At 38.2% G+C, this 26,666-nt stretch overlaps 3 protein-coding genes across 4 annotated transcripts in view; all 3 read right to left on the reverse strand.

The window, feature by feature from the left end:
- Nucleotides 1–26,666, reverse strand: part of asmtl (acetylserotonin O-methyltransferase-like) — a 243,536-nt gene that overhangs the window by 25,797 nt on the left and 191,073 nt on the right. The gene's annotated exons all lie outside the window — the stretch shown is intronic.
- On the reverse strand, nt 513–10,790 carry cdc16 (cell division cycle 16 homolog (S. cerevisiae)). Of its 2 annotated transcripts, none has more exons than XM_061053171.1 (18): nt 10,576–10,790; nt 10,321–10,375; nt 7,732–7,829; nt 7,609–7,647; nt 7,318–7,458; nt 6,549–6,708; nt 6,336–6,430; nt 5,656–5,789; nt 5,201–5,280; nt 5,033–5,082; nt 4,875–4,948; nt 4,656–4,781; nt 3,476–3,628; nt 3,092–3,176; nt 2,935–2,996; nt 1,905–2,040; nt 1,432–1,522; nt 513–1,297 (listed from the first exon to the last, which is right to left on the reverse strand). In XM_061053171.1, exons 1-18 carry the CDS (start codon nt 10,621–10,623, stop codon nt 1,044–1,046), a joined length of 1,881 nt encoding a protein of 626 aa, XP_060909154.1. In that variant the 5' UTR covers nt 10,624–10,790; the 3' UTR covers nt 513–1,043. The 2 variants fall into 2 exon arrangements, with proteins under 2 accessions (XP_060909154.1, XP_060909155.1); XM_061053172.1 differs by having other exon boundaries at nt 3,113–3,176; nt 10,576–10,789.
- Nucleotides 11,939–14,012, reverse strand: cfap97d2 (CFAP97 domain containing 2). Its single transcript, XM_061054628.1, has 5 exons — nt 13,727–14,012; nt 13,508–13,588; nt 12,656–12,774; nt 12,332–12,518; nt 11,939–12,204 (listed from the first exon to the last, which is right to left on the reverse strand). The coding sequence occupies exons 1-5, from the start codon at nt 13,823–13,825 to the stop codon at nt 11,950–11,952; spliced, it is 741 nt and encodes a 246-aa protein (XP_060910611.1). The 5' UTR covers nt 13,826–14,012; the 3' UTR covers nt 11,939–11,949.

Raw genomic sequence — 26,666 nt, forward strand, 5'->3', positions numbered from 1 at the left:
ACATTTGAAGAGATGGTCTGAGCTTCAAACTGTTTCAGACAACACGAAGGCTACATAACTGAAAAGGGTTTGTTTTCTGGAAAGGTTTGGGTGAAGTGGTACATTAACAGAATCGTCCTCCCCAATGATTGTAGTTAAGTGGAGGGATAAAATAAAACCTAAAATAATCACATTCTTGTCAATATCTTAAAGTAGCGTAGTGTGCAGGCAGTATTATATACACTCTGTAACCACTCCAACTACATCCTCTGTTAGAAAATATATAACTATGACAATTAACAGCTGAATTCATTACTTATGTGCTTAAAGATTTCACCAACATTTTGTAAAAGTATCTCATTCGTTTAACCACAACTATAGTCTTGTTTCTAAATAAGAATTTTGTCAATCTGACAGCATGTACAAACATAAAAGTATAGACTGGAAATGAAAATCCCTTGTGTTAAACATTTCCTAGCTCTGATGTACCTATGTGCTTTAAACTACATTATTAGGATCGACACAGAACACTCTTAAGATAAATGCATGGTTTATTTGATCAATTACCAAGAAGATTTTTTTTAATTCAAACTGCTTGTATTTAAGCTGGCTCTTTATTCAAGGTGTAAATCCACAGGTTGAGCAACACGGAGGGTCCTGCCATAGGCAGTAATAATAGGTGACGAGTCTTTTTTATGATGTGAGGTGTTCGGCTGTGTTTGCTCCGTTCAGTCAAGCGTCAGAGGAAACACATGTTCCCAGCGTCTTCAGGCTTAACCCAAGGTTCAAAACTAAACCTATACCAAGGCTCGTGTTAATTCCCCTTTTAAAGTGCATTCTTGCTTAATTCACTCACTTGTAGTCATGTCCATAGAATTCAAAATGGCGTGTTCTATGTCCATACCCTTACAGAAACGATCACATCTAATGCACAAGACGGGGAATCCACAGGAAACCCTTAGTGGATGACGGGTGCCACAGTTTTAGTTTTATTCATTGGGCTCGGATATGTGTACCTATGACGACCTGTTGCTTCGACAGTTCCACCTGCACACAGGGTGACATCACGTGCTGGTGTCAGACAAGGTGTCTAACATGACGTCACTCTCATACATGTCACACTCCAGGGTCAAGGAGAGCCGCAGTGGCGTCTCCAGCATCATCTTGTCCTGATTTGAGAGTGGCGTTTCCATGGATGTGATGCTGGTGTCTTCCATCCTCGGTGTGGCCATGAGCTCCCCGGACTCTGCGGTGTTCAGCATCTTCATCAGTGCAGGAGTGTTCAGGCTGCCTCGCACCTTATCATTGATGTCTGTGCCTTAGTGGAAACACATGAGAAATCATCTTTAGTGCTACTGAGAGAACATAGCTGGACTCAAATGAGATGCAATTCTGGAATGTTAAACTTTTTACAAACCATTTCCCCAAAAAAAATTTTGAGGCATTTCCTACCTATATAGGCGTCCGTGTCACCGATGTACATCTCGATACAGTGGCCAAGCATGGTCACAGAGAAGGTGTCGTCCCTTTTTAGTCCAAGTGCCTGCACAGAGAGGAACAAAACCACCTTCAAACATGTATTCCTTAAGATAAATAAAAATCAACAATCCACAGGTAAAAAAAATACATGCTTTAATAAGATCCTCCATGTTTTTTCTTTTGAAAAGGTGAAACAAAACATTTCATAACAAACATACATCACAGAACATTATGTTGCTTTTTTAGTATAAACTGCATTTTCTACTTTATTCTTTATTTCAACTCTTCAGCTCTCTGTGAAAAGGTTGAGAGTGAGAAACTATAATTTGATGTGTTACAGCTGAAACAGTTTCTTTAGTTTATTAAATAACAGAGATAATGTCAAAACATTACTTTCTGAGGTTAGGGGGGAAAAAAAGACAAGGCAGGAGAAAAAGGAACCATACCGTGTGAAAGTAGTCGATAGCGCTCTCAAAGTCGCCCATTAGGCTGTGCACGTATCCGATGGCGGCGTAGGTGGAGGCGTGCTGAGGGATCAACACCAAAGCCTGACGGTGGTACTCCAACGCCTGGTCGTACTTTCTACAGAAACAAACAGCACAGTGTGCAAAGTTCTTATCACTGCATCCACAAAGACTTCAAAATGGTGTTTGCAGAAACTTCACAAAATACAAATGTGAAATAATAGACATGTGACATGAAATGGAATCAAAACAATGACTTGGTTGGGGCGACTGTTGCCTAGTGGTTAGTGCGCACGCCTCATATACGGAGGCTACAGTCATCAAACTGGGCGGCCCGGGTTCAATTCCGACCTGTGGCTCCTTTCCCGCATGTCATTCCCCAATCTCTGACTCTGTCCACTGCCCTATCTCTAAAAATAAAAGGCATATAAGTCCAAAAATATACCTTTAAAAAAACAATGACTTGGTTGAATACCCCTAACTCAAACTTTTTCCTAACAGCACGTACAAACTGTGTATTTATCGGTTTTCAGATAAGGCATACATGTTTTGATGATGGACCAATAACTTTCAGAATAAAAACTATACAAACCTTTCAATACAGCCTCTTGTGTGGCACACATTCTGCAAGGCCCTTATATCTATGGAGTGGTGGCTATGCATAATTCATTAAAGGGTATTTTCATGAATTCTAAATGAAGGCACTACCTCTGCTGAACGAATGAAAGAGAACAAGTGAGCACATCTGTGAAAATAGTTCATAGCAAACAGGTGAACGAAGGAAAAAAGGAAAAGGAGGGGAAATTAACAAATCAGAGAAGAGTGCACTCCGACCAATCTTCTTTCATCATTCACTAAGGATAAATTTAGCCTCCCTTCTGAGCCCTACATGTGCCCTCTTAAAATAAGACCCTGAAATCCATGATGCTGTTCGGACAAAAGGCAGAGCAGTCTCTCTCTTACGGAGCCTACCTAAGAGCATTCAGATCACTGAAATGAGCGGCATTCTTACTTCAATTTCCGACACACATGACCCAGGTTGTTTAACAGGGGCTCCCATTTATCCACAGTGACCTAAAATGTAAAAGACAAAAGCAGAGAGCATAAATAAAATACCTCAAAGAGAGTGAGTGAGTTTGTTAAGATGCTCAATATTTATATGTTTATACCTTTTTGATTAAATCAGTTACCTCATTCCCTATGGCTTTGATCTTCTCCATTGCATCGAGAAACAACCTCTCTGCCGTCTTCCAGCTGAAACAGAAGAGAAAACATTTTTACAGCCCATCTGAATTTTTAAAATAAACCACATATCACAGTGTATTTCACTGTAGGTCATTGAGGTTTTACATTTCCGGTTGCTCATAAGGTAAGGCAAGTTTATTTAGCTCAGCAACAAGGCAATTCATAGTGCTTCACTCTAGACATCAAAAGCAACTAACATCGACTCAGTGGAAACATCTGTACATATTGTCATTATTATAATAGCTACCTTTGTCAAACTAGAGGTCCATATGTGTGATTGAGTGTGTGTTATTGGCTGAATGACTCACTCTCCGTTTTGAAAGGCAACCACGGCCACCTCGTGTATGACAAACGGGTCCTCTGGAGCGATGCTAAGAGCCTGGCTGAAGAAACGTTCGGCCAGCTTGGAGTTGTTGGTCAGACCGTACTCCAGGCCGATGTAGAGCATGGGGAGGTGACACCTGGAGGAAAGAGTGCAGGAGAAGTCAGCAAACATTATGTTCAAATAAGGTTTTTTTTTTTGCTTGTTAGCCAGAAATAACTGCTGGATACACTTACTTAGTGTTTCCAAAAACCTAAAAAGTTTCTCTTAAAATGCCAATAACTGAACATGTTTTTTCCATATTCAAATTTTACAGTTTTCCCAAAAAAAAGCAAAAAAAAAAAAGCACAAGTTCAGGTGTCAGGTATGCAACGCTACACTCAACTCATGAGCAATACATATCATGATACTGTTATTATTAGGTAATACTTTTTAATTATGAGGTTGTATAATTACAAATTAAACAAAACACTTGTTCTTTATATAAAAGAAACACTAATACCTTTGGATTTGTAAAATTTGAAATAAGGAATTATTAAAAAAAATCTTCAACTACTGACGTCCAACAACAGACACCAAAAGTGGATAGTGCCCTTTACTGGTTGAAAACAAGTGTCTCATCAATTTGTATTGCGAGTTATCGTTACACCCCCGCACCTCTATACTTCTTTATGTTGACATGTCATTTGACTAACTAGTCAACTACTTTTTTTTTTTTTTATACAGAAGATGTATTTTTGGGCTTCTTGTGTTTTTATTGTATTGTCATAGGACAGTGGATAGAGTTGAAAATCAGGGAGAGAAAGATTGGGGAATGGCATGATGGAAAAGAGCCACGGGTTGTTTTGGAACCCGGGCTGCCCACTGGGAGGACTATAGCCTCCGTACATGGGGCGCACGCACTAACCCCTACGCTACCTACTCCCCCTCAAAGTTTTAAACTTTTTACACAACTTGTTTGTGCACCATCAGTCGTGGAAATGTTCGATTTTATTGTCTCATGTCTGCCCACCAAACCAAAATTTGAGAACTCAGTTGCAGTTTTTTTTACAGAGATGAGTCTCATCTATTGAAGCGCCTCTCTGTGATAAAGGCTGACATGTGAATGGTTAATGCACGAAGCATGTGAAGTTGTTGACTCCAAGAAGACATATTGATGTAAGTACCCTTTCATCAGCTGTGCAGCAGTGAAATAGGCAGCCATTGCTTGGTCATGCTCACTCTCCACTGCAAACGAATGTCCATAGGCAATCCATGCAGGACCATACGTCCTCTCCAGCGTGGTGGCTTTGCTGCAGGAGACAAACAGAACACAACATGGATGAGTGAACTGTTAATGTGGCCTTGAACAGGATGTACATCCTTTTGAGCAATAAGATACAAACCTGAGGTATCGCCGAGCGTGTTCGTTTTTATGGCCAACCATGAGATAGTAGCAGCCGACAGCAAACCAGGACACCTGAAAAAAAAAAAAGATAACTTTAAAAGCAAATTCAGTTAAAAGGAAAAGATTGATGTATGTTGATATAGACACAAGTCTTACCGGGTTGTTGGGATACAGGTCTACAAGTTTGTGTGAGAGGTAAAATAACTCTACAAGAGGAAGAAAACACACACACATAAAAAAATATAATTAACAATATAACTGGTAGGCTGGCAAAGCAATCAAACCAAACAATATTTATGCAAGAATCAAAAGATGATAGTTTACCATTTGATTTCCCGAGCTCTACTAGAGTTCCTATGTGGACTGGTAAACAGTTGGCATGGAAAGGGTCTTTGACCATCACCCTGAAATACAAAATTAAAGGCTCTTCAAAGGTTCTGCATTTGCATGACGACATTAACTTGTTGACCTTTTTCTTGTCACTGTTGAATCACAATCATCTGTCCACTTCAGACACGCATCTAAATATTCCCAGCTTCAGATGTATGCCTTTATTTGAACAGAAATGATTGCTGTGCGGCCTAAGAAGCTCTATTCACATCATTTGTAGTTCAGGATTAATACAAAATGGGTGTGTTTTTAGTCTCATCATCCCCTAGTCGGTCTCTACTCAAAAGTAATAAAATCTCAATTCACGTTTTTGCCATTTGCAGAGCAAATTGACGAATGTGTAACACAAAAATTAACAGCAAACTTAAGTAACACATGAAGACACCTACGTTGATGTGAGTTTGTAGCACATCTTGAAATCACAGTTATAATAATGCCTCTCTGCAAGAGACACCACTACATCCAAATTGTCTTGAAGTCCATTGACCATCTCTGGCACCACCAAATCACTGGGCTTGTTATACTGTAGTAAGAAGGAGAGAAGGGGAGAGGGAGAGAGAGAGAGAGAGAGAGAGAGAGAGAGAGAGAGAGGTTGTGTTATGTATTCATACATGTGTGTGGAGGTGGGTGTAGGCTTGAAATGTGGGAGTTAAAACAATGCCATGAAAAAAGCAGAGAAAAGAGACAGATAAAGAGGGGTATGAACAATAACAGGCTGGAATATTTATAACAGTCATTTGCATTCTAATTTGTATTAATGGTAAACAAATTAATCCTGAAGCACGGCAACAATGGACAGAAGCACTTGTTTGTACGTGCACTATAAAAAACAGTTAGGGAGGAGAGTGTCTCTTGGATTGACTGTGTTTATGTACATTGTAATGGGGGAACCCAGACTACAATAACACAATAAAGTGTCCATGTTATAAAGGAATATGCTTTTAAGGCTTTGAATACAAAGACAAAAGTTGGTGTTTGACATTTAGAAAAATCGACAGTATAATAGACGTATCCTTTCATTTATCAATCAACTATTAAATCATTAAAAGATAAATGCAGAGCCCCCTACCTTCTTTAACTTATTCTCAAACAGGAAGTGTAACAGCTCCTCCTCCTCCTCAGTGCACTGTTGACTCAGAGGAAGTGAGTCAAGGAAGTCTTTCTCTGTTGAACAAATGACCAAGACATCTCACATGTTCAAGTTATTAATCGTATAATACATACAAATATCTGTACAAAATAAATAGTATCAATGAACATCATCTCCACAGCTCAGCCTCACCTTCCTGCGCTGTCAACATGTGGTGGGACGTTAAAAGGTCAAAGGCTTCAAAGCAGTAGACATCCAGTTTCAAGGCCTCTTTGTAGCTGGAGGTGGCCAGTGGTCGGTTGTCCATGGCATCATAGATCTTACCCCGCAGGAGGCAGATGGAGCTGCTGACCTGGATTATTCCAGTGACAAAGAACCAGCACAGAAAGAGAACCGAGGTCAGAACCTCTACACACCACGCCCTGAATCTTACTCTTAAGTCAATATGATGCTAAAGCTCCATCAAATCCTGACTAAAACTAGGCAGCATTCTGAAACAAAATACATTTGAAAAAGAAATCCCTCTGTGAAAAAAATTGCTTTCAATGGCTACCTAGTGAGCACAAGTGTCCATATCTGTTTCTGAAGCGAAGGTCTTACAAACTTTAAGCAGATACATGTTATTGATAGGGACTTGATACATGTGATGCTGGTATTGTTTGATTTAAGTGGAACTACATATGGCAAACAGGATGCTAAATGACGGGTACAGTAGCTGTACAGTCAGCCAAAATATTTTCCAGGAGAACATTCAACACATCAATTATTTTAAGAAGAACAAAACCCTGGAAAAAGCAGGGATATGTTGTTTAGTGTAGGCTGTTCTTCCCCCAAAGCAATTTAACAGGACAACAATGAATATATAGATTACGTCATGTAACACTAACACGTAAGAAATGGGCTTTATTATCATAGGCTGTATTTAGTATTTTGGAGTATTTCAGTGGCAGTCTAGACTTACAGAGGCAGGAGACATGTCCCAGTCCTTGTTTGACTCTGATGTCGTGTTGTCCTCTTTCATGCTCCTGTCCCACAGCTTCCTACTAGCTGGCTCCTCTGCATCCAAGATATCCAAGGCCTGCTGGAACTCTTTGGCAGCATACTTCAGAAAGTCAGAAAAAAAGAATACTATTCCTTATTGTCTTTGAATGATATACTGTATGGGAGGTTTCTCTTGATTATAATCTGCAGTGTCTAAAACACTAAAAACAGGGTTTAGAGCTGATTCAGTGAGTTGATTTCAACTACTTACATGGCACCTAGCAGCAAGATACTGACATGCTCCATACAACTGTGTGTGAGAAGACATATGTTTGAAACAAGCATTAAACAAAGACCTTTTCACCCACTTCCCATCACATACATTATACGTTACCTTGTCAAGTTTCCGCGAACGGAGGGCATGGGAGGCTCTGTGGTACTGTGAGGTCAAGTAAAGGCACTGAGCAAGCCAGTAAATGTCTTGGGGATCCTCTGTATAATAAATAAAGAAGCAGGGTCATCAATTAATGACGTTTGAGAGTGAGCAGAGACAGGGTGAGCAACATTACAACTGTTGGTAAGCTCCCCATCTTCCACCTAAACCTGTTTCAGTTATATATTTTTGTTTTCCAATCAGTCAACAACTTACTCCCCCCGTCTGTTTTCAAGATATATTTCAATTCAATTCTCAAATCCATCATTACAACACAAGGTCAGCCAGCTTATCAATTCTCTATCAGATTCAGAGGACCTCATTGTTGGAACAATTTACCCAATCATATTAGAAACAGCACCAGCTTCAACTTATTGAATAGAATAGAATAGGATTACTTTATTGATCCCAAACTGGGAAATTGTGGCGTTACAGCAGCAGGTTATCCAACACACAATACGAGTAAAAAACACAATGTTAGCAAATCTAAACACAATATAATATTTAATACAAAGTAAATAAGCACTAAAAATATCAAAACTAAGAATGGGAATATATACAACCAAGACTTAACTAAGCATTACTAGTCTTAAATAGGAAGATTAAATATGGAAGATTAAATGTAAATGTGCAAAAACAGAGTTGTAAATGGACAGTATTGACATAAGTTAAAGTAAAAAACAAAACAAACCATTTATTTCCTGCTTGGCCAATTAACCAATGCGCCATCATAATCTTTCTCTGCCATAAGAGCTTATTTTCCTTTTCCCCCTCATCTTTAATTTGTCTCTTTCTTGTTTTGCTTTCTTTTACACCTTATTGAGTATGTGCTCTAGCTTCATTGTTTTTGCTTGGACAACATCAGGGGTGGGCAACTGGCGGCCTGGGGGCCACATGCGGCCCTCGTCAACCCTCAATGTGGCCCTCAGGTCAATTTTTATACATCAAAACATGAAGAAAACATGACAAATCTGTCATGAAATCATGAAAACCAAAAATATGTCCATAATAATATTTGATCACTGGTATATGTTGAGTTAAATTTGAGACATAATCGATTGTTATCGTTTTTGTATCCTACAATTTGGCCCTCTGGCAGTGAGAATTTAATGAATGTGGCCCTTGCTGTGACCAAAGTTGCCCCATCCCTGGACTACATTGTCTCTGTGTTACATGTTTCTCTTCAGGAGGGCCACTCGACAAGCACCTCTGGGTTTATTTGGCTCCTCCAGCACATTTCTTTCAAAATTGTATTTATTTATTAGCACACATATAAGAATACATCAAAACAGGATTAACAAAAACATAAAAGGTGTGTCAGGAGAGGTCAAGAAGCCAACAGGCTTATACAAGGGACCTCACCTCTTAAGAGACAAATAAATCAACTAAACAAATCGAACACACACACTTAGACACATACATACAATACAGCTTTTTATTTAAATTGTACTGTGTTCACTTTTTGTCTGCAATCTTTGCTCTTTGCTGCTGTAACAATGTAAATTTCCCCATTGTGGGATAAATAAAGGATTATCTTATCTTATTAGAAAGACTGAGAATGTTAACCCTCTATCAGCTAAATGAAACAGGCATTGATCTATTAAAAATGGAGTGAATAGTATAGTTTGTTAATTAACTAATCATTATGTACTGTCTGTTTTTCCATTGATCTATTATGGTAAATAAATAAATAAATAAATAAAAAAATAAAAAAGTACTATCCATCATCGCAGCTCACGACTAACAGTTTATTTTTCAATCAATCAATCAAACTTTATTTATATAGCACTTTTCAGACAAATTAAATTGCAGTTCAAAGTGCTTAACAAGAGTGCAGAAAAGTTATTGACGAAAAGTAGTTTATAAAATCATTATAAAGCCAAGGTGGAGTAGTGCAAGTGAGCTATTTGTGAATGCAGGAGTTAACACCTTACAAGCTTTATTGAGGAACCTTATGTACAGATTTATCGGTCGCTTGAATGACTCAAAGAATGTAATTATGATGCTGCTGTCGAACCAGAGTTATAGTGCAGTACGCTACCAGTCATACCTTTGGAGACATTGGTATAAGTGCCTTTCATAAGAGGCGGGAATATTTTTATTCTAATGTATATGTGTGTGTTGTCTATTTTTTTTGTATTGTCTTTTAAAATGGACCTTGAGTCTAATAATAAAAGTTGATTTTGATGAGGATGATGATGATGATGATTGATAAAATCATTGAGAGACTAATGCACACCAATAAGAATTAAAAAAGAAAATACATGTATAAAAATAAAATACGACACGTAAAAGATATTAAAATAAATACATAAGAGGAAAATATTTAAAATTGTAGTAGGATAAAAAGACAATACAGTAATGTTAAGATTTGAATTGATATAAAAGCCAGACTGAATAAATGAGTTCTAAGACTGCGTTTAAAAATCTCGTGGTTTTTAGTTTTTGATGCTACCTAACAGAAGAACACTCTCCATATAAACAAACTTTAGTTGTTTATGTAATGGATTAAATAAACTGCTCATTAAAGAACTAACGGAAGTCACTCACCGTGAGAGAGGGATGCTATCTTGTCGGCCCAAAAGAGAGCACTTTGATATTGTTGCTGTAAATAAACAGAAAAGCAGAACAAATAATCACTTGAAGGAGAATTATCGTCGTGGTTAGTTGCACTGCTGTCCTCACAGCTTTAAACTCGGCTGTCAGAGAAAACTGCGAAGGGTTGTTACAGTTCACGCCTGCTATGCTCTTAAGATAGCATCAGCTAGCACTACACAAAACTATGAGCGAAGCAGTAATTCTCACCTGGTCAATGTACTGCCTTACTCGCTTTCGAAGTCTGTCGAGATTCATTTTTATGTCCCTGGAGTTTTGGCCCTGGCTATCAAAACAGTTTCATTATCAGAGACGGTAGAAAATGTTGCATAACAACAGTGCACAAACACAAGTGAGTGCTAACTTGCTAGCAGCGTAAAATCAAATCCGCGGCTTCTTTCTGTACAGTGTGTTCTGCAATATTAGGCCGTTAGGAAACATGTTCTGGATAGATAGTTCCGCACTAAGTCTGGGGTGTTCTTACGTTCACGCAATGTTACTTTCAAAACAAAAAAAACATATAAAAACAATATACATGAACTCTAATTTAATTAATTCATGTATCTACAAAATTCGATTATTATTTTCGAATGAAATATGCACTCTTTAAAAATATTGTGTTATCTAGTGATTGATTGATTGATTACATTTATTTCAGTGTGGCAAGTGGCAGACTGCATGATTAATAGAAGATTGCATGTAAACTCATTGTGCACAGTTGGAATTTGGTCATTTAATTTGCAGATGTCAATCCAGGGCCCCTTCCAGTTTGATCCAGAGCAGACAAACAATGCAGATCAAATTCTCCATCTAAAATGTGTTATGACTGCTTTTATTTTACATTATTTCTTCTCTGCTTCTGTCATGCAATCAATTTACTCCTGCATCAGGAATAGAAGCTGGAATAATGCTCAGTGTTAGAATTGATCATTTATCTCCAGTGGCCACTGTGTAACTGTGAAATCTTTTTTGATTGATTGATTGATCGATTGATTGATTGATTGATTGATTGATTGATTGATTGATTGATTGATTGATTGATTGATTGATTGATTACATTTATTTCAGACATATCAAATAAAATCAAACATATCAAAAATACAAAACAAAATTAAAAGCACGAAAATACAATAAACAAAAAACAATGTTCAAATTATTTCACAAAAAAAGAAAAAGCAAATTACATATATTCAATTGACATGCCTGAAAAGGAGTAGGAATAAGTATAAAATTTATTTAATCCTACCCCTTTTCCACAGCTCAATAATTAATATTTATTAAATTAAATTAACTTCCTGTGTTCCTTGTAATCTCTCTATATATACAATCTATCTATATACAATTTGCTATACTATATTTATGATACTATATTTGAGTGTGTTCTAAGCACACATGCAGGCAACTATTGCTCTTTATGATTTTTAATCTGGTACTATAATCCAGTAGGTCTACTAGATCATATCAGTTACGTAACTTTTAGGTCCAATACTAAGGCACAAAAAATAACTTTTAAACAGCTTATATTGTCACTGAAAGAATCTTTATTGTGCAGAAAACATGACTGTCACAAAATAACCGGATATTTTATCCTTCTGAAAGATTTTCAGGCTCCTTCTTGGGTGTTTCAGGTGTATGAGGGTTGTTGGAGGTTTTGGAACCATCAAGTGGGGGAGATGTTTCAGCAGTATGAATGGCGGAATCAGCTGTAACTTGAATGTTCCCCTTAGACTTTACTTTGCCCATGGCTTTGTTGCTTGCAAGACTCTTAGTGGTTATGTCTCGACTGATCTTTTGGTCTTTACCACAACCGCTTGACTTCTTTATTGCTTTTTCTTGACCCTGATGTTGACACAAAAGAGAATATTTATTATATTATACAATAAAGATCATTTTAAGTAGTTAAGATGTCATTTATATTATACAAGCAGCAAGGTAAAGTTATCTAAAAAGATGAGGAAGATGTGACCTCTTTCTGATTTGTCCATCCTCTGGGGTAGCGTGCGATGCTGTCCATCAGCTTGACATTTTTGTGCCAGTCCTTATGGAAGTTCTTCACATTATAGGTAGACTTACAATGGTCCAGACGGAACAGGATCTTTTGATTTTCCTTGGTAATGCGGAGCAACTCCTGATGTTTTCTCTCCTTACCCAGGCTTAAAAGATGACAACAAACAAGTTTAAGAAGCTGTGTTTTTAGTTTCAGTGTGCCCCTTTTTTGTCAGTACAACTTTGTTGCCTGACTTATTCATATGAATCTTTGCACATTGTTTCTACTTGAACACCAGCTGACCTTTTTCTTTTGTAATAATTCCTGTCGTCAACTCCTCCAGATGTCTTCATGATGTGAAATATCTTTTCAAGAAGAATATTGTTTTCCCTCTGCACCTTCAGGTTCCATTCATCTGCAAGCTTAATGCAATAACATGCGAAAAACAAGTATTAACATGTTAGTTTCACTAATACACTTGAAATGAAAATGTTCTGCTCTTTCCAAAATTAGAAGTACTGCAATTTATACAACAGTTAGTACAACATGGAGTATGGAGTACAACAGCACCGGGTCTTTTATCACTTTCCAAAGCTGTTTGCAAACAGTAGATTCAGCAACATTGTGGCACACTTTGCAGAGCAAATTTGGAGAATATTTCTTCTTAAATAACATTTATAAAGCTGTGAATTGTAAGGTGTATACAATCATAAAGTAGCATTTGTACAGGTACAAGTACAGGTACAGTTAAAGTTGCAGAAGTATTGGTGGAGGCACATGGACACAAATTCTGTTGATGCAGTTTTTACTGATTATATAAATGCCACTTGCAAGAACTGTTGTATAAAAGCTCACAAGAGGTTTTGCTTACCTTGCCTATACTCAGTACAACAGCACTCCCTTCTGGTTTGTGTTGCTTAATTAACACAGTAAATTCAGTTTTACTCAGGCACTTAAAAAAAACAACAAGATTCAAATCATTACGTAATTTTAAATGTTGTAATTTATCCCCATATAAAATAAAAATTATATTAAATGAGCTATTTATTTCTTAGAGTTTGAGACGCCCTTGTATGTTTTAAGCACAGAAAACATCTGCTGCCAGCCTGAACATGATGTGAGTTGAGTTGAAAACATCAATGAAAAAACAGAAACCTTTTGTTTCTTCAGGCCCTGAGTCAGGTGAGAGTAGGTCTTCGGTGCAGTGATGTTTAACATTGATTTTGCTGACTTCACCTTATGTGAGGAAAAAAAAAGAGACATACAGCTTTGATAAATTTGTTTCAAACACAGTAAGTGTTCCTTTAAGAAATTCTACTGTATTGGTTTGTGATTGGATGACAAGTGAGATATAAATGCATTTTACAAACCAACCTTTTCCCTGTGTGCGTCATATGAAGCCTTGTCCCATTTGAACTGCAGATATTTGTTTGCAGAGGGAGGGCAAGGTTGATAAGCCAGATGTGCCTTCATGGTCCTGTCAAGACTAAAAAACAAAACACAAGATAACAATTCTACAAGGTCTAACACTTAACAAAAAGGAAAGGAGCATTCAAATAAAGCATACTTTTTGCATTAATTGCGTGGTTCAGATTCAATCGTAACGTACAGTACAAGTGAAGGGTAATTAACCTAGTACAGAGTCTGTCTCACCTCACAAATGGTTGCCCGCTGGTTTTTGATATCCCGTCTCCTCACCCGTCAAAGCGCTCCTGAGCGTCCAGGTCGACAGGAGCTCAAACACCGCAGTCTGTTTTATGCCAGTCGTACACGGTCGCCATGGCAGCAGCTGGAGAGCGCGCGAGATGAATGGACGGTTTCACTCATGTTAATTAGCGAAGAGTGAATTAGATTCACGCAGTTAAAAGCTGGAAAATGGAACTGAGTTTTCATTATTTCTTCACGGTTTCTAAACTATTAGGGCATGCAAGGAAAAGCAAATGAAGTGGTCGGCCTACATTTTCATGTGCATCCTGCTTTCCACTTAAGTCAACGTTTTTGATCGTAAAATATTTAAATCCAATGCCGAAATAGAACATTAAATACAAAACAAACATGATTGAATAAATGAGGTCAAGGGCATGTAGGCTACTGTATTTTGTTGTTGTTGCATACAGAAAACTACAGCCATGGTAACAGTTACCTGGAAACTTTCATCTGAGCAACTTAAACTATCTAGCTGAATGCAAACACAGATATTACAGAGAACCACACAAAAAACCTGCTGTCATAACCCAGCATATTTCTAAATGGGCATTATAAAAAACACTTAAAATGGAAAAATATTTTTCTCTAATTTGGAATAATTTGAACAAAAAGCAAACACTTTTATACAATGAGCTGCTTTGATGTCATAGGATAATACTTTATTGATCCCCAGAGGGGAAATTCGGACGTTACAGCAGCACAGACAAGAAAGCTCAAAAATACACATTAAACAGAATAGATAAGATAAATAAAAATAAAAACAGGGGGTATATACAGTACAAAATGAATGATGAAGTTAACTGGGGGGAATTGAGAATTGAGGCAGTATTTGCAGAGATGTCAAGTGATGTAATCTTGTAAATTAACCAAATATAGTTAGGACTTTAGGTTACAATAGAGCAAAACAGCAAATATTTATTGAATGAATCTCATTGAGGTGATATGACTTCATGAATGAACATCCAGCACAACGCTCCCTCCTAGTGGGTAAAGCAGGCTATGACAGTTTAAATTGCCAAAATAACTCAAATCCCATGCCAGGGTGAACAAGCAAAGCACCAATGAAAGAGGAATAGATTTAACTGTAATAGATCACTATGTCACGCTTATTCACGCACCATGATAACCTCTGACTTTGTAGTGCCACAAAGACTTAGTTTTCTTTTAAATATAAAATTACATGTAACATAAAAACTATGTAAGCAAGAAGTTCCATATAGGCAGAGTTTTATGAATCTACTGCATGTGTGTATAACAACAGTAGTAATGATTCTTTATATTTGACATATGCCAACACAAATAAATTAATTGTTTCCGCCCAGTGAAGTCGCATCTCAGTGCACAGATGAGCCCTCATGAAATAATTATTGGCAATAAAAGTTTCCAGTCCACCTTCCAAGGGACGGATTGCAGGTTATACAGGGGGATTAAATGGGGACAGATAGGGGCCTTGGTCCCTAAAATTCTTGCAATTTTCTTGCAGCTCATTTTATTTAATATAATTTACAAAAATAGGACTTAATTGATCATGTATGAAGTTTACATTTTTATAACCTTTTTGTTTATACAGCTGATCTTTCATTCAGGGTCATTTACATGTCTGTTGATTAATTATTTTATATTTTTCAAAGATTTAGGGCCAGTAGGGATTCAATTAAACACTTTTTGTTATCTGTAAATATCATCCTCATTAATAAAGAAGGGAGGTAATGCTGTATTTAAGATAATCAGGGATGTTTTTATGCTCAAAATGGCAGGGGATGCTACCTGTTCCAGGTAAGTCCCAAAGGTGGATCTTCCATTGCACCGTTGTGGGAATAAGAGCAGAGAAAGATGCTCTCTTTGGGATAGGTGGCATACAGCAATACATGTGCTCATAACAGAAACAGGGTGTATGTGTTTGCATCAGTTTGTACATGAACACATGCATGTGAGGTTTTTCAAATTCACCAATTCATAATCTTGAAGCCAAAATGCTATTTATGTTAGCTCTTACAGAGATTAAAACATGTTAACGGTTGTAAAATCATGATTAAAAAAAAATGCTTTTCTAACATCTGAGGTGTATTTTGGTCTTATTTGCTTTGTCAGTGTTATTCCTGACTCAGAGAGCTTAAAGAACCCAACGTTTTTGCCATTCCTGTTTAAATTATGTAATGTATCTTAGTGCAGGTGTAACAGGAGCAGCCATAACATCACCACGTATGCAATCAAATACAATCCAACACAACAGTTCTACCATAAACTCCACGTTTACAAAGCTTTTACATTTTTCAGTTTTGAAAGGAGTTAATATTTTGTTAATGGAGTGGCCAAAATATCAGGACCACCTAGATCTTCAATATCAAGCACTCTAATATACCACCGCCACCAACGACAACCTCCATTGTCAATACAAAGTAGAATTATTATCACCTTTCTGATCATGTCAACAAACACTGAAAATGTAGACGCCTCATCTGATTGATGTATAGCTAATTTTAAGTAAGGATATAATCTCTACATTATGTAGCAATCTAATTCAAAAATGGAATTCATTTACACTTGTGTTGTTGTGTTTATGGACCACTGGACAGACACACCACTGTCTCCCCTGCTATAGGAGACCTGTCACCGCTGATTGAGACAAATACCAGGACTCCCCTCAGAGCTCATATTTTACTTTCCTTGTTTGTACCTGAGGCCAGCACCACAATCACATCAGTTTTCAGGCATCATATGGAGTTTGAGCCTTTCCCAAAGGTAAGGATCAAGTTTTTTGTTTTTTGTTTTTTTTTAGCCTGTGTGACGGAAAGTGACTACGGTAACAGGTCCCATGAGAGGAACCTGTTTAGAGGCGGCTACATCACACTCACTCTCTAAGCCTGTGTGTTAGCATTACTAAACAGGCACCTGCAATCAAAGAGCACTGTCTGAAAAAAAAAGAAGTAGATTCTCCCATTTTTCAGTTCCTCCGAGGTCACACCAGAAATACGGCAGACCATGCTTTTGTCGGAATAATTCAATTATGCAGTCAGGTTTCTGAAAAGGGACACTTTATTCCTGCACTTCAGATCGTCAGGCTGTCACAGTGATGCATTGTGAGAGGAGACGTTCAACATCCCAAAGGGAAAAAAAAGGTCTCTTTTCTATCCTTAAGAGCTCTCCCAACCTTTCTCTGTGATCACATATCAGATTCTTGAAGCAGGCAAATGATACATCTCCAGACACGGCTCTCTTACTCCGAGAGTTGACCCTGTTCTGCATATATCTAATATTACTGCATACGCTGTACATTGTAATCATGTCAGAAAGTGCGGCAAACACACATTGCATGTTTGACTCTTCGTATCGGAGTGTTTCCAGCTCTTCTTCCTTCTCCTGCTCCCGACTTTGTGCTAAAAACCTAAACGGAACTCATCCCCTGGTTAGCTGTGACGGAACTTTAACTCTAACAAAATCTGAAAACCCTTCTCACTTGATTTATAGAAAGTACTTTCAAAGTCAACACAATTTTCAGCTAATGGATGGTAGAATAGGTAACGACTCTGAGGCACTATACTCTCAGCCCTGCAGCTCCATTAATGACGCAGGGCTGCAGAGGGATGGATGCTTTGACTCGGATATGGGCTTTACCCCTCTAAAAGAGGCTTTTTTTAACGACCGTTTGGTGCACGCGTATGCCGCACTTCCTCCTGAACGCTGGAAGTTTGTCCCATTTTAATGCTCAAACCCACACAGGCCTATATCCCAGATAGATCTGTGCTATGAAAGCGTATGAATAATGGAAGATGCAGTCTTTACAAGTTAAAAAAGACCCACAGTGCTGTTACGTAACAGTGGAATGAGTTATGAGGATAACAAATTAAGCGACGTGAGGCCGAGCACAGTCACACGCAGGACTAATCGGCTGCTGGAACACAGTCGCAGATATAAGCTCAGACTTCACCTCTTAAATGTGACCTAAATGTTCTACTGTTTCCCTTGGCAACTTCGCCTCTTCTGAACATCTCATCATCTCGGTCACTGGCAAGGTCCCTCATCTTTGAAACCTGCAGAAAAACAAACAATTTCTCTCAATTACTAAATCTCTCAGAGGATAATACAGACCATTCAGTTTTTCATTAGATAGTGCATGATGTTAGGGGTGCTTTAACCTCTTGCTCCTTCTCCAGATTATTTAATGGTTCAAAACCTTTTCACTTTGTTCATAACGGGAGTTTTGAACCTGTGAAACGAATCACTTGAAAATGGAAGACATCTACAGTATGTAACGGAGAATACTATGTAGCCATGTGTAAAGATTAAGAAGAAGAACCCAGGACATTCAGTTTTGTTTTTTTTTATGTTGATTTAGATCCCCATTAGCTTCAGCATAAGCTAGAAGCCATATCAAGTTTGCAAGGAAGCATATCCCCCATCTTGATAGACACAAAGTGCAATAACTAAGTGCAATAACAACAATAGGCGAAAAAGTGCAAAAACACAATGTGCAATATTACTGTATTTATTTGTGAGTGAATAATAGCTATGCAAATATTTTCATGTTCAGAATCAACTGGATAAGACTCCTTTAAAAAAAAAAAAAAAAAGTTTCCATTTTATCTCTGAAATGTGTAAAGCTGACTTCAGGTGCATTGCACACATATTCCAATGTACCTGTACTGTCCTCTATGTGTGCAATTACATAACTAATGCATCTCTATTAGTCTCTATTCTGTTCTGTTCTATGCAGCTGACAGTGTGAACACATTTTAAAACTTTACTGTTGTCATGCGTTGTGTTCAGGTGCTTTTAAGAGGCTCAGAAATCGCATACTTCAAGCTTTGGCTGCATCCAACAGGTACTATATTCTGTCGTGGAAGAATACTGATCATCTTAAAGATACATTATGTAATTTTTTTTTTTTTTTTTAAATCAACAGAAGCTTCAGAAAAATAAATATTTAGTGCCTTTTGGTAAGCTAAGTGAGTCTACGACTGAAGCAGTTCAAAACATCTAAGTATCATTTGGATTGCCAAATATACCGTTTTATAAATGCTGTGAAAAGAGAGCCAGTTTGGTTTCCACACGCGTCGAACCGGGCTGTGAAAGTATTGAAGTAGTTCATGAGGAAACAACCACCTCACGCTTTACACTCTAAATAACCAGATGGTATCACATGTTGTCGTCCTCCTACTTGTTGTGTTTTATTCTGGTACAAGTAGTACGAGATAATCTTTTATCCTGGCTGTAACAGCGTCTTCTACTGCACTCTGTGTACAAGATGTTCAGGATAAAGATAGAGCATGGAGCAGAGTAGAAAGGCAGATCAGTGGTTAAACAGGGAGCTGAAATATTGATTATCTTATTGGCTCTGCAGGAAACAATCAATCAGATGATCACACATGGCTGTATGTTGGGGGTTAACTGTGGGTTCATGAGCTGGACTATGTAACTGCACTGTTACAGGCATGTGGAGCAGGCCAGTGCAGATCACAGCCTTTAAAGAAGAAGCTCACCGCAAAGACAAAACATGGACACAGGCAGCTCTTTAAATAGCAGATGGCTCAAACTACACTGTGAGCAGACAAAGAGAGCTCAAAGAGGATAACACGTTCAACTGTTTGAATCTTAAAAAACACAAATATGTTGCTCACCATATTTTCATTATGGTGTTGTTCAATCAGTAACTCCTTTCCTCAGAATTCTGACTTAAAACTCAAAACATTCATCTCCATGTATCACGATTACTTAGGGGTAACTTTGACTACATCCCAAGAGATCTGAGTTTACATGAACAATTTGGAGAACAAACTCAGAAATCTTGATGATTTAAAATCTTGAAAAAAGGATTTACTTCAGGCCCTGCACATTATCAAGACATGAGTGAGTGTATCTTTAGACTAACTTTAGTTTGGAGGGTGGAGAGGAAGGGCAGTATCAACACTGAACAATGCCTGGCATGAGAGTGACCACATGTCTCATATCTGCACACTTGTTCACGGCTCCATAAGACAGAGACCCCTCCCCATACTTTGGGTGACTCCCTAAGTTAATGCACTTCTTACCTCACCCTTAAAGAAAAATGTACAATATCTAACTTCAACTGTTTCCCGCCCACGCCTCTTTGTGACGGATGTGGATTAATAAAGAAAACGCTGTTTGTGCAGAAACCACAAATGATCTCAGAGTTTTTTGGGGGGGTTTGTAACAGAGGGAGAGATGGACTTCAAAGGAACAGAGAGCCAGCCTGAGGTTGAAACGAACGCCAACCGATCCATTAAACACTTGAAATCAATGCAAAGTTGATTACAAGTCTGCAACGGCTCCTAATATTTCAGAAAATAGCGTTTATTGAACAGCCAAGAAATTGGCTCTGAAGTTCGGTGGGAGGAGAGAACAAGGACAAAAAATTAAGTACAGCACCAAGCATTCTGGGAGAGAAATTAGAGGCCCTTGATGTGCAGTTTGGTAATGATGACATGACAGTTTAATTGAAAATGAATTTATTAATCTAGGGACAGCAGCAGATTAAGTTCTGAAGGTCGTACTCAAGTTTACCAGTTTTTTTTTCTCTGTCATAAATTATTTTAGGGCGATACCCAAATCAGAACTTTTGTCAGCTGAATCAGATTTGTCTTTTCAATACAAGTACTGACTTTTCTTCCTGTTTTTGAAGTTCAGCACCACAACACACACATCTGTCAGCCAATGAGAGTCTCTGATTTTACTTGGAAAACCTACAGCCAACACCCTTTTTTCTTTCAATCCATGTCAAGCTCTTTTGATCTATATCATGTAACTTACAAAAATATATTAGCCGCTGGGTGTCTGGATCTTAAAGCTCCAGTGGGAAGTATTTTATCGGTTATGGAACAATCTTAAATCAATACTGATGTCTCTTTATGACTAACCAATGCAAACAACACCATCATCATAAAGACTTTTTCTAGTATTTTCAATGCCTGAAACGCCTGCTGTGGTGTAGGTGTTTGACAAAGTGATCAGCAGCACTCTGCAGAAAAAGCTTTATTTTTTTTGCTCCATGTTTAAGATTCACAGAGAGTTAGTTAGTTTATGCTGAAAGTTCCTTACAATAGCTTTAAGGCTCTGCTTGTAGCTCTGAAAGAGCGTCAGAGAAACAGTGATTTTTGTAATGACAGTAGTCAGTGTTTTTACCATTTTTAAACCCTGGGTTTGTTGTGGAGATGAGTACACCTCGAAGTGCATAGGTTACAACCTTGTGTTTATTTCCAAATAATGGAATCATTTTTTGTTCCAAAAAAAAAAGCTTCCCAAAAAGTGAAGCTAAAACATTTGGAGCTCATCCTACTGACTGGCCGCAGTATGTGTCATAAGCTCCGCCTCTTACATGTTAAAAGATGAGATGAGATGAGATGAGATGAGATTCAACTTTATTGTCATTACACTTATACAAGTATAGAGTAACGAAATGAGGTTTGGCATCTCACCAGAAGTGCAATAAGCAGAAAGTGCAATAATCTGTGCTATGTACAAGTAATTACAAAATTTACAGATGTAGACTAAAAAAAAGTGAATTATTGGGTATATATGGCTGGATTAATGGGATGCTATAAATATAAATAAATGCTATAAATATAAGTATATTCTTAGGATTATAATATACAGATTAAGGTGCAGTGAGCATGCTATACTATATTACAGCTAATATACAGAATATGGACATTTTGTACAGGTTGATAATTTATTGAGGTGATATGAACATACAATAATACAATAATACAGGTAGATGAGAGATGTGTGTGTATGGCCAGGAGGGTGGGGGGATGATGGGTGTGAGGTGATGTGCAGGGGAAGGGGGGTCAGTGGGGGGCGGAGTTCGGGAGGGAGAGAGAGAGAGAGAGAGACAGAGTTCAGAGTTCGGGGGGTAGAGTTCAGTAGAGAGACAGCTCTGGGGAAAAAGCTGTTCCTCAGTCTGCTGGTTCTGGTCCGGAGGCTTCTGAAGCGCCTACCGGAGGGCAGGAGGGTAAACAGTCTGTGGGCAGGGTGGGAGGAGTCTTTAAGGATGCCGTGAGCTCGCCGCAGACAGCGTTTTCTTTGGACATCCTCAATGATGATCCTCAAAAGATGGGACATGGGTCAAGAAAATATAAATAAAAAACTTTTTTTTTTTTAAATCAAGATGGTGTCTGTCTAATGTTATCATGCTGACCTATGCCTGAGTATTCATTATACTGAGAATATCCTTAGGGACAAGTAAATCTTTTGATACTAATAAAGTCCTATCTTATCTTATCTGTCCAGAGTTAAGTTTAAATGAGGGATTTGATGCTATAAAAAGGGCCATTTTGTGCAGGCTGACTGCTAAAGGGTAATATGTCTTGCTTGTGGCAGGGGGGTAATTTTGGCTTCACATTTGTAAAACAGCGGGAGAAAGAGGCATGTTGTCCATCTTCATGTAGGGTTTGTTTATTGATGTGGCTATAAAAGTTTTTTTTTAAATGTGAAGCTTCGTAACTGATGATTTGGGTATAGTTCAGCAGGCAGCCATTTCTTTACTGGCCTTCTTTGTTAAGATCTATATCATATGAGTCACACAGATGACAAAATGGAAGGGGAAATAAATTGATATGAGGCCTGACATCTTCATTACAAGGCTAGGGCACTGGGCTGAACACCCCGGTAGATAGAATTAGACATTCTCTCTGTGAATGTGGCCCGGCTTGCTGTGCAGTAAAGGGTGCCTGATTCCTCACTGCGCCCCGGTGTCACTGCCCTTATCTCCGTGAAATAATGAAAATTGTTGGTCACAATGGAATTTAAAGAGGAGCCGGTTATTATGTGTGTGGGATTCCTCAATTTGTGCTATTGGTCTTTTGCCCTATTAGTCACAATGTGGGTGCGCTGGAGAGGTTTTACAGCCCATGTCTCAACATCTACATATGGTTGTTGCATTTTAGCCAAGTACCTGTAGCAGAATCAGACGGTGAACCGAAGCTTGATACCATACTGCAATATGTAACATTTCATATCATACATCTACAACTTCTGATTAGACTTGCAACTTTAAAGGAAGAATGTGCGACTTTTCGATCCAGATGTCGCCCTAGAGGACAAGCACTTAACCAAAACAAACTTCTGTTTGGCGACACCTCCGCTATTCTGAAGCCTACGCTCTACCCTCTGGCGGCACACCTCCAGCCCCCCTTCACTTGCATTCTCACAAAGGAGTTATGAATTAGAACGCATGATAATTAAACACTATTAAGTGCAAACGGCGGACAAAATTGTCCTTTGATCGAGCTGCAATTGCTTGTGTCCAATGTTAGCACTCTTTAGTTAGCTCGTAGCTTCATATTGAACACAAATTGAAAAAGAACGACCGTGATCTAAAGACACTGATGTGACATTAAAATAAGCAGTGAGTAGACTATGTTATTCTTCTTTTCTCTAGTCCTTAACTATGTAAACATGATGAAAACACGGCTCCTACGACAATACAGCTGGCAGGACTTGAGCTTCTCACTCTTTGTGAGACAGTCATGACTCAGAGAGACATTGACAGAGGACTTTAAATTTCTGTATTTATGTATCATGTAGCACATTCTTCCTTTAAACAAGTGCAAATCATAAAGTTAGCTAAATGAGTGGAGGTGATCAGTTTGATTATGTTTAGAATGAACACACTTATATCTTATATATCAAACTATTTGTATACATTGTACCTGTGTGTTTGATTAAAGTCTTTCACCATGACTTGGTTTCCAGCAGCTGCTCATCATCTCGCTGACATTTACTCTAAGAATGTCCAAACACGGCCGACTCTCCCTCTCTGATTGGTGGACATGTTGGCGCTGAGTATGCTGGATGATGGTTTTTAATGCTCTTACTTGACTTTGATATACTCTTCATGTGGTTATTAAAAAAAAAGTCTGACAGACTAGAAGCTCCTGAAAGCATTGGACATGACCTTGGCAAGTGCTTAAGTGTCTATTTTAAGTACAAACGTATTGCTTTTAATCACCGAAGGGAGTCATTTTTAAACAGGTTCAAATGTTTAATTATATTACATAACTATCATTAACGAGGCAGGACGCTGGCTCATTTCATGACAGTGCACATTATGTCTAACTTCCTTAAAGTCAAAACACTGGTTCAAATCTATAGCAGAAATAACGTCATTGTTGTGTTTGTCCATAATAAAAAAGTGATGAAATATATATTTAAAATGGTGCATATGATATTCAACTTTGAACAAATGAGCTCAGAGTCCTTCATCATTGTCTCTAATTGCATGATTACACATAATTATGCAAGTGGTGGAAACTCGCGTTTATCAATGCTACTCTTTGATTGCTTATTTAATTTGGGGAAAAAAATTAAATAATAGGAATTTTCACTCCTGTCAAACAAACATGCTGAGGTACAGGCTACTGATGTGTGTGGGCATTTATTATTAAAATTTTGCAATTACTAATGTTACATAATCCACTTATCTCAGCACAGTTTATCACGCTTACTGCCACCTTTCCACTTTATTAAATGTATTAAAATATCTTCAGTCTAATTGAGAACATAGCACTTATCCTAATAGCCGTCCAGATCGTTTGAATTAGGATGCACTCATTACGTCCAACCTCTAAAGAATAGCACTTGTGCAATTCATGCATACTTCACACTCCCCCATGTGTGAGCCTTTAAAATGTGTACAGTAAAACAACAACACAGAGACTATATGAGTAAAACTGGAACCAGTCCATTTATCTCTTAGTGCATCTTCAATCAAGTTATTTTTTCACCACCAGAAGTAAACAGGCTTTTAAAAAAAACTCACAAGGGAGCCACTTCCCCCGACGGCCGCAGCCAGGGCAATCAAAAAGAAGTATTCTAATGATTGCTGACAAAATTGTCAGACAATATCCTCCAGGGTGCTATGATACTTTACATTACAGTAGACAGATCGATAGGGAGGATGACATGAGAGGCCTCTGCAGAGGGAGAGAGAGAGAGAGAGAGAGAGAGAGAGAGAGAGAGAGAGAGAGAGAGAGAGAGAGGGAGAGCTGCAGTGCACCGCTCCGCTCCGGCCTGTGATCACTCCACAGAGAGTTCATCTGACCTCACAGGAGACGTGAAGAAGCAGCAGCACAGCACACATGTAAGAAGGAAACTGCCTGAATTGGTTTGCACACAGTGTCAACGTTTGAAGCTCTTTACTCTCTTACAAAGTTTAGGATTTCAATTTTGAGCCACTTTAATTTACAATTGTGTTTTAATTGAAATCTGATTTACCGTAAAACTTTGAATAAAAGCCCATCATAATTTAAGACCCAGTACCTTGTACTAGCCTGGTGTTGCCGCACTCTCTCTATAGAGGCCACGATGCATTTCAGTTTTGAATTATTGAATCCAGATCAAATGTAAGGAGAAAGACAACAAATAAAGATGAACCTCGCGGGCTTTGAAGATGGAAACAAATGTTTTTTCATCCCTTAAGCTACATTTTAAAGCTATAAAAAAAGCTTTAAACAACTGAAGACGTTCTGATATGTTTACGCAGCACGCATTAGTTACTATATTAACAGGGGTTTCTCTCTGTCTCCCTCACAGAGCAGCAGGTTGTCGTGGAGGGATGGGCCTTTCCCATCTTTGCTGAGCGAGGTTTGTTTGAAAATAATTAAAGGCCCGTCTCGTATTGAAGCCTGTCCCAAATAAAGGTAGGGTCGTTTTATAGACTAAAGAAAAAAACAAGCCCGGGCTATTAAGTTTTACGGTGTATTGTATATAATATGTATTATAAGTACTGCTGTTGTTGCTTGTTTTAATGTGCTTATAATCTGGACGGAATTTGGAAATGAGGTAAACCTTGATGACTTTTTGGGAATAAATAAAGGTTTGAAATGAAATCATTCCATCCGCCTCCCGTCTGAGCCTGTGGACTGGATTTATGTTGGTGGGTGTTCTGCGGCTCTTAATTTGTGCGTACACCTGGCACCGTAAAAGTGCAAGCGGGTACACAACGCGCGCAGTAATTGAAACATTGACAGTCCTCGCTTTAAGAATCAATAAGGATTTCTTAACAGTTGGCCTTTAAACAGTGACACAGCAAAAAATTAGAATGTGGTGGAAAGAAAGTCAATCAGGAAACATTTTGTTTCGAAGTGGCCCACGTCCCCGGGGAACCAGTTATCACTGACAACTGACAAGACCTGAACGCCACAGAACTAGGTCATTAGAGTGGATTAATGCTGTAATTCAGAGATGAACACACAACGCAACCCACTCTAATCAACCCCTCCAGTCTCTCATCGAGCTCACGGCTCTGTGGTTAATACTTGTTCACACAAACTTTGGCTTTCGCTCACTCAACGTGACACTGCTCAAAAGAACCTCTTGATTAAAAAGTCTCCCGTGTTGAGTTCACCTGCAACTGCCAGGACATTATAATGGAACGATAAGAGCCCACAAAATACAGTTTTTTTCAGACCAGTATGGATATGGATTTCTGGAGGGAAAATTCAAAGATTTCCAATATGGCTGCCAATATATGAAATGTATTAGATTTTGGAATAAAAAAGACATTTTCACCTTGCATAGTCAACAAATTGTGCACTGGTATGACTATGTTAATGTACGTAGAAGCCAGCTTTCTTCAAAATAAAACTGA

This window comes from Labrus mixtus, chromosome 13 (assembly GCF_963584025.1).
Source record: "Labrus mixtus chromosome 13, fLabMix1.1, whole genome shotgun sequence".
NCBI classification, from domain to species: Eukaryota; Metazoa; Chordata; class Actinopteri; order Labriformes; family Labridae; genus Labrus; species Labrus mixtus.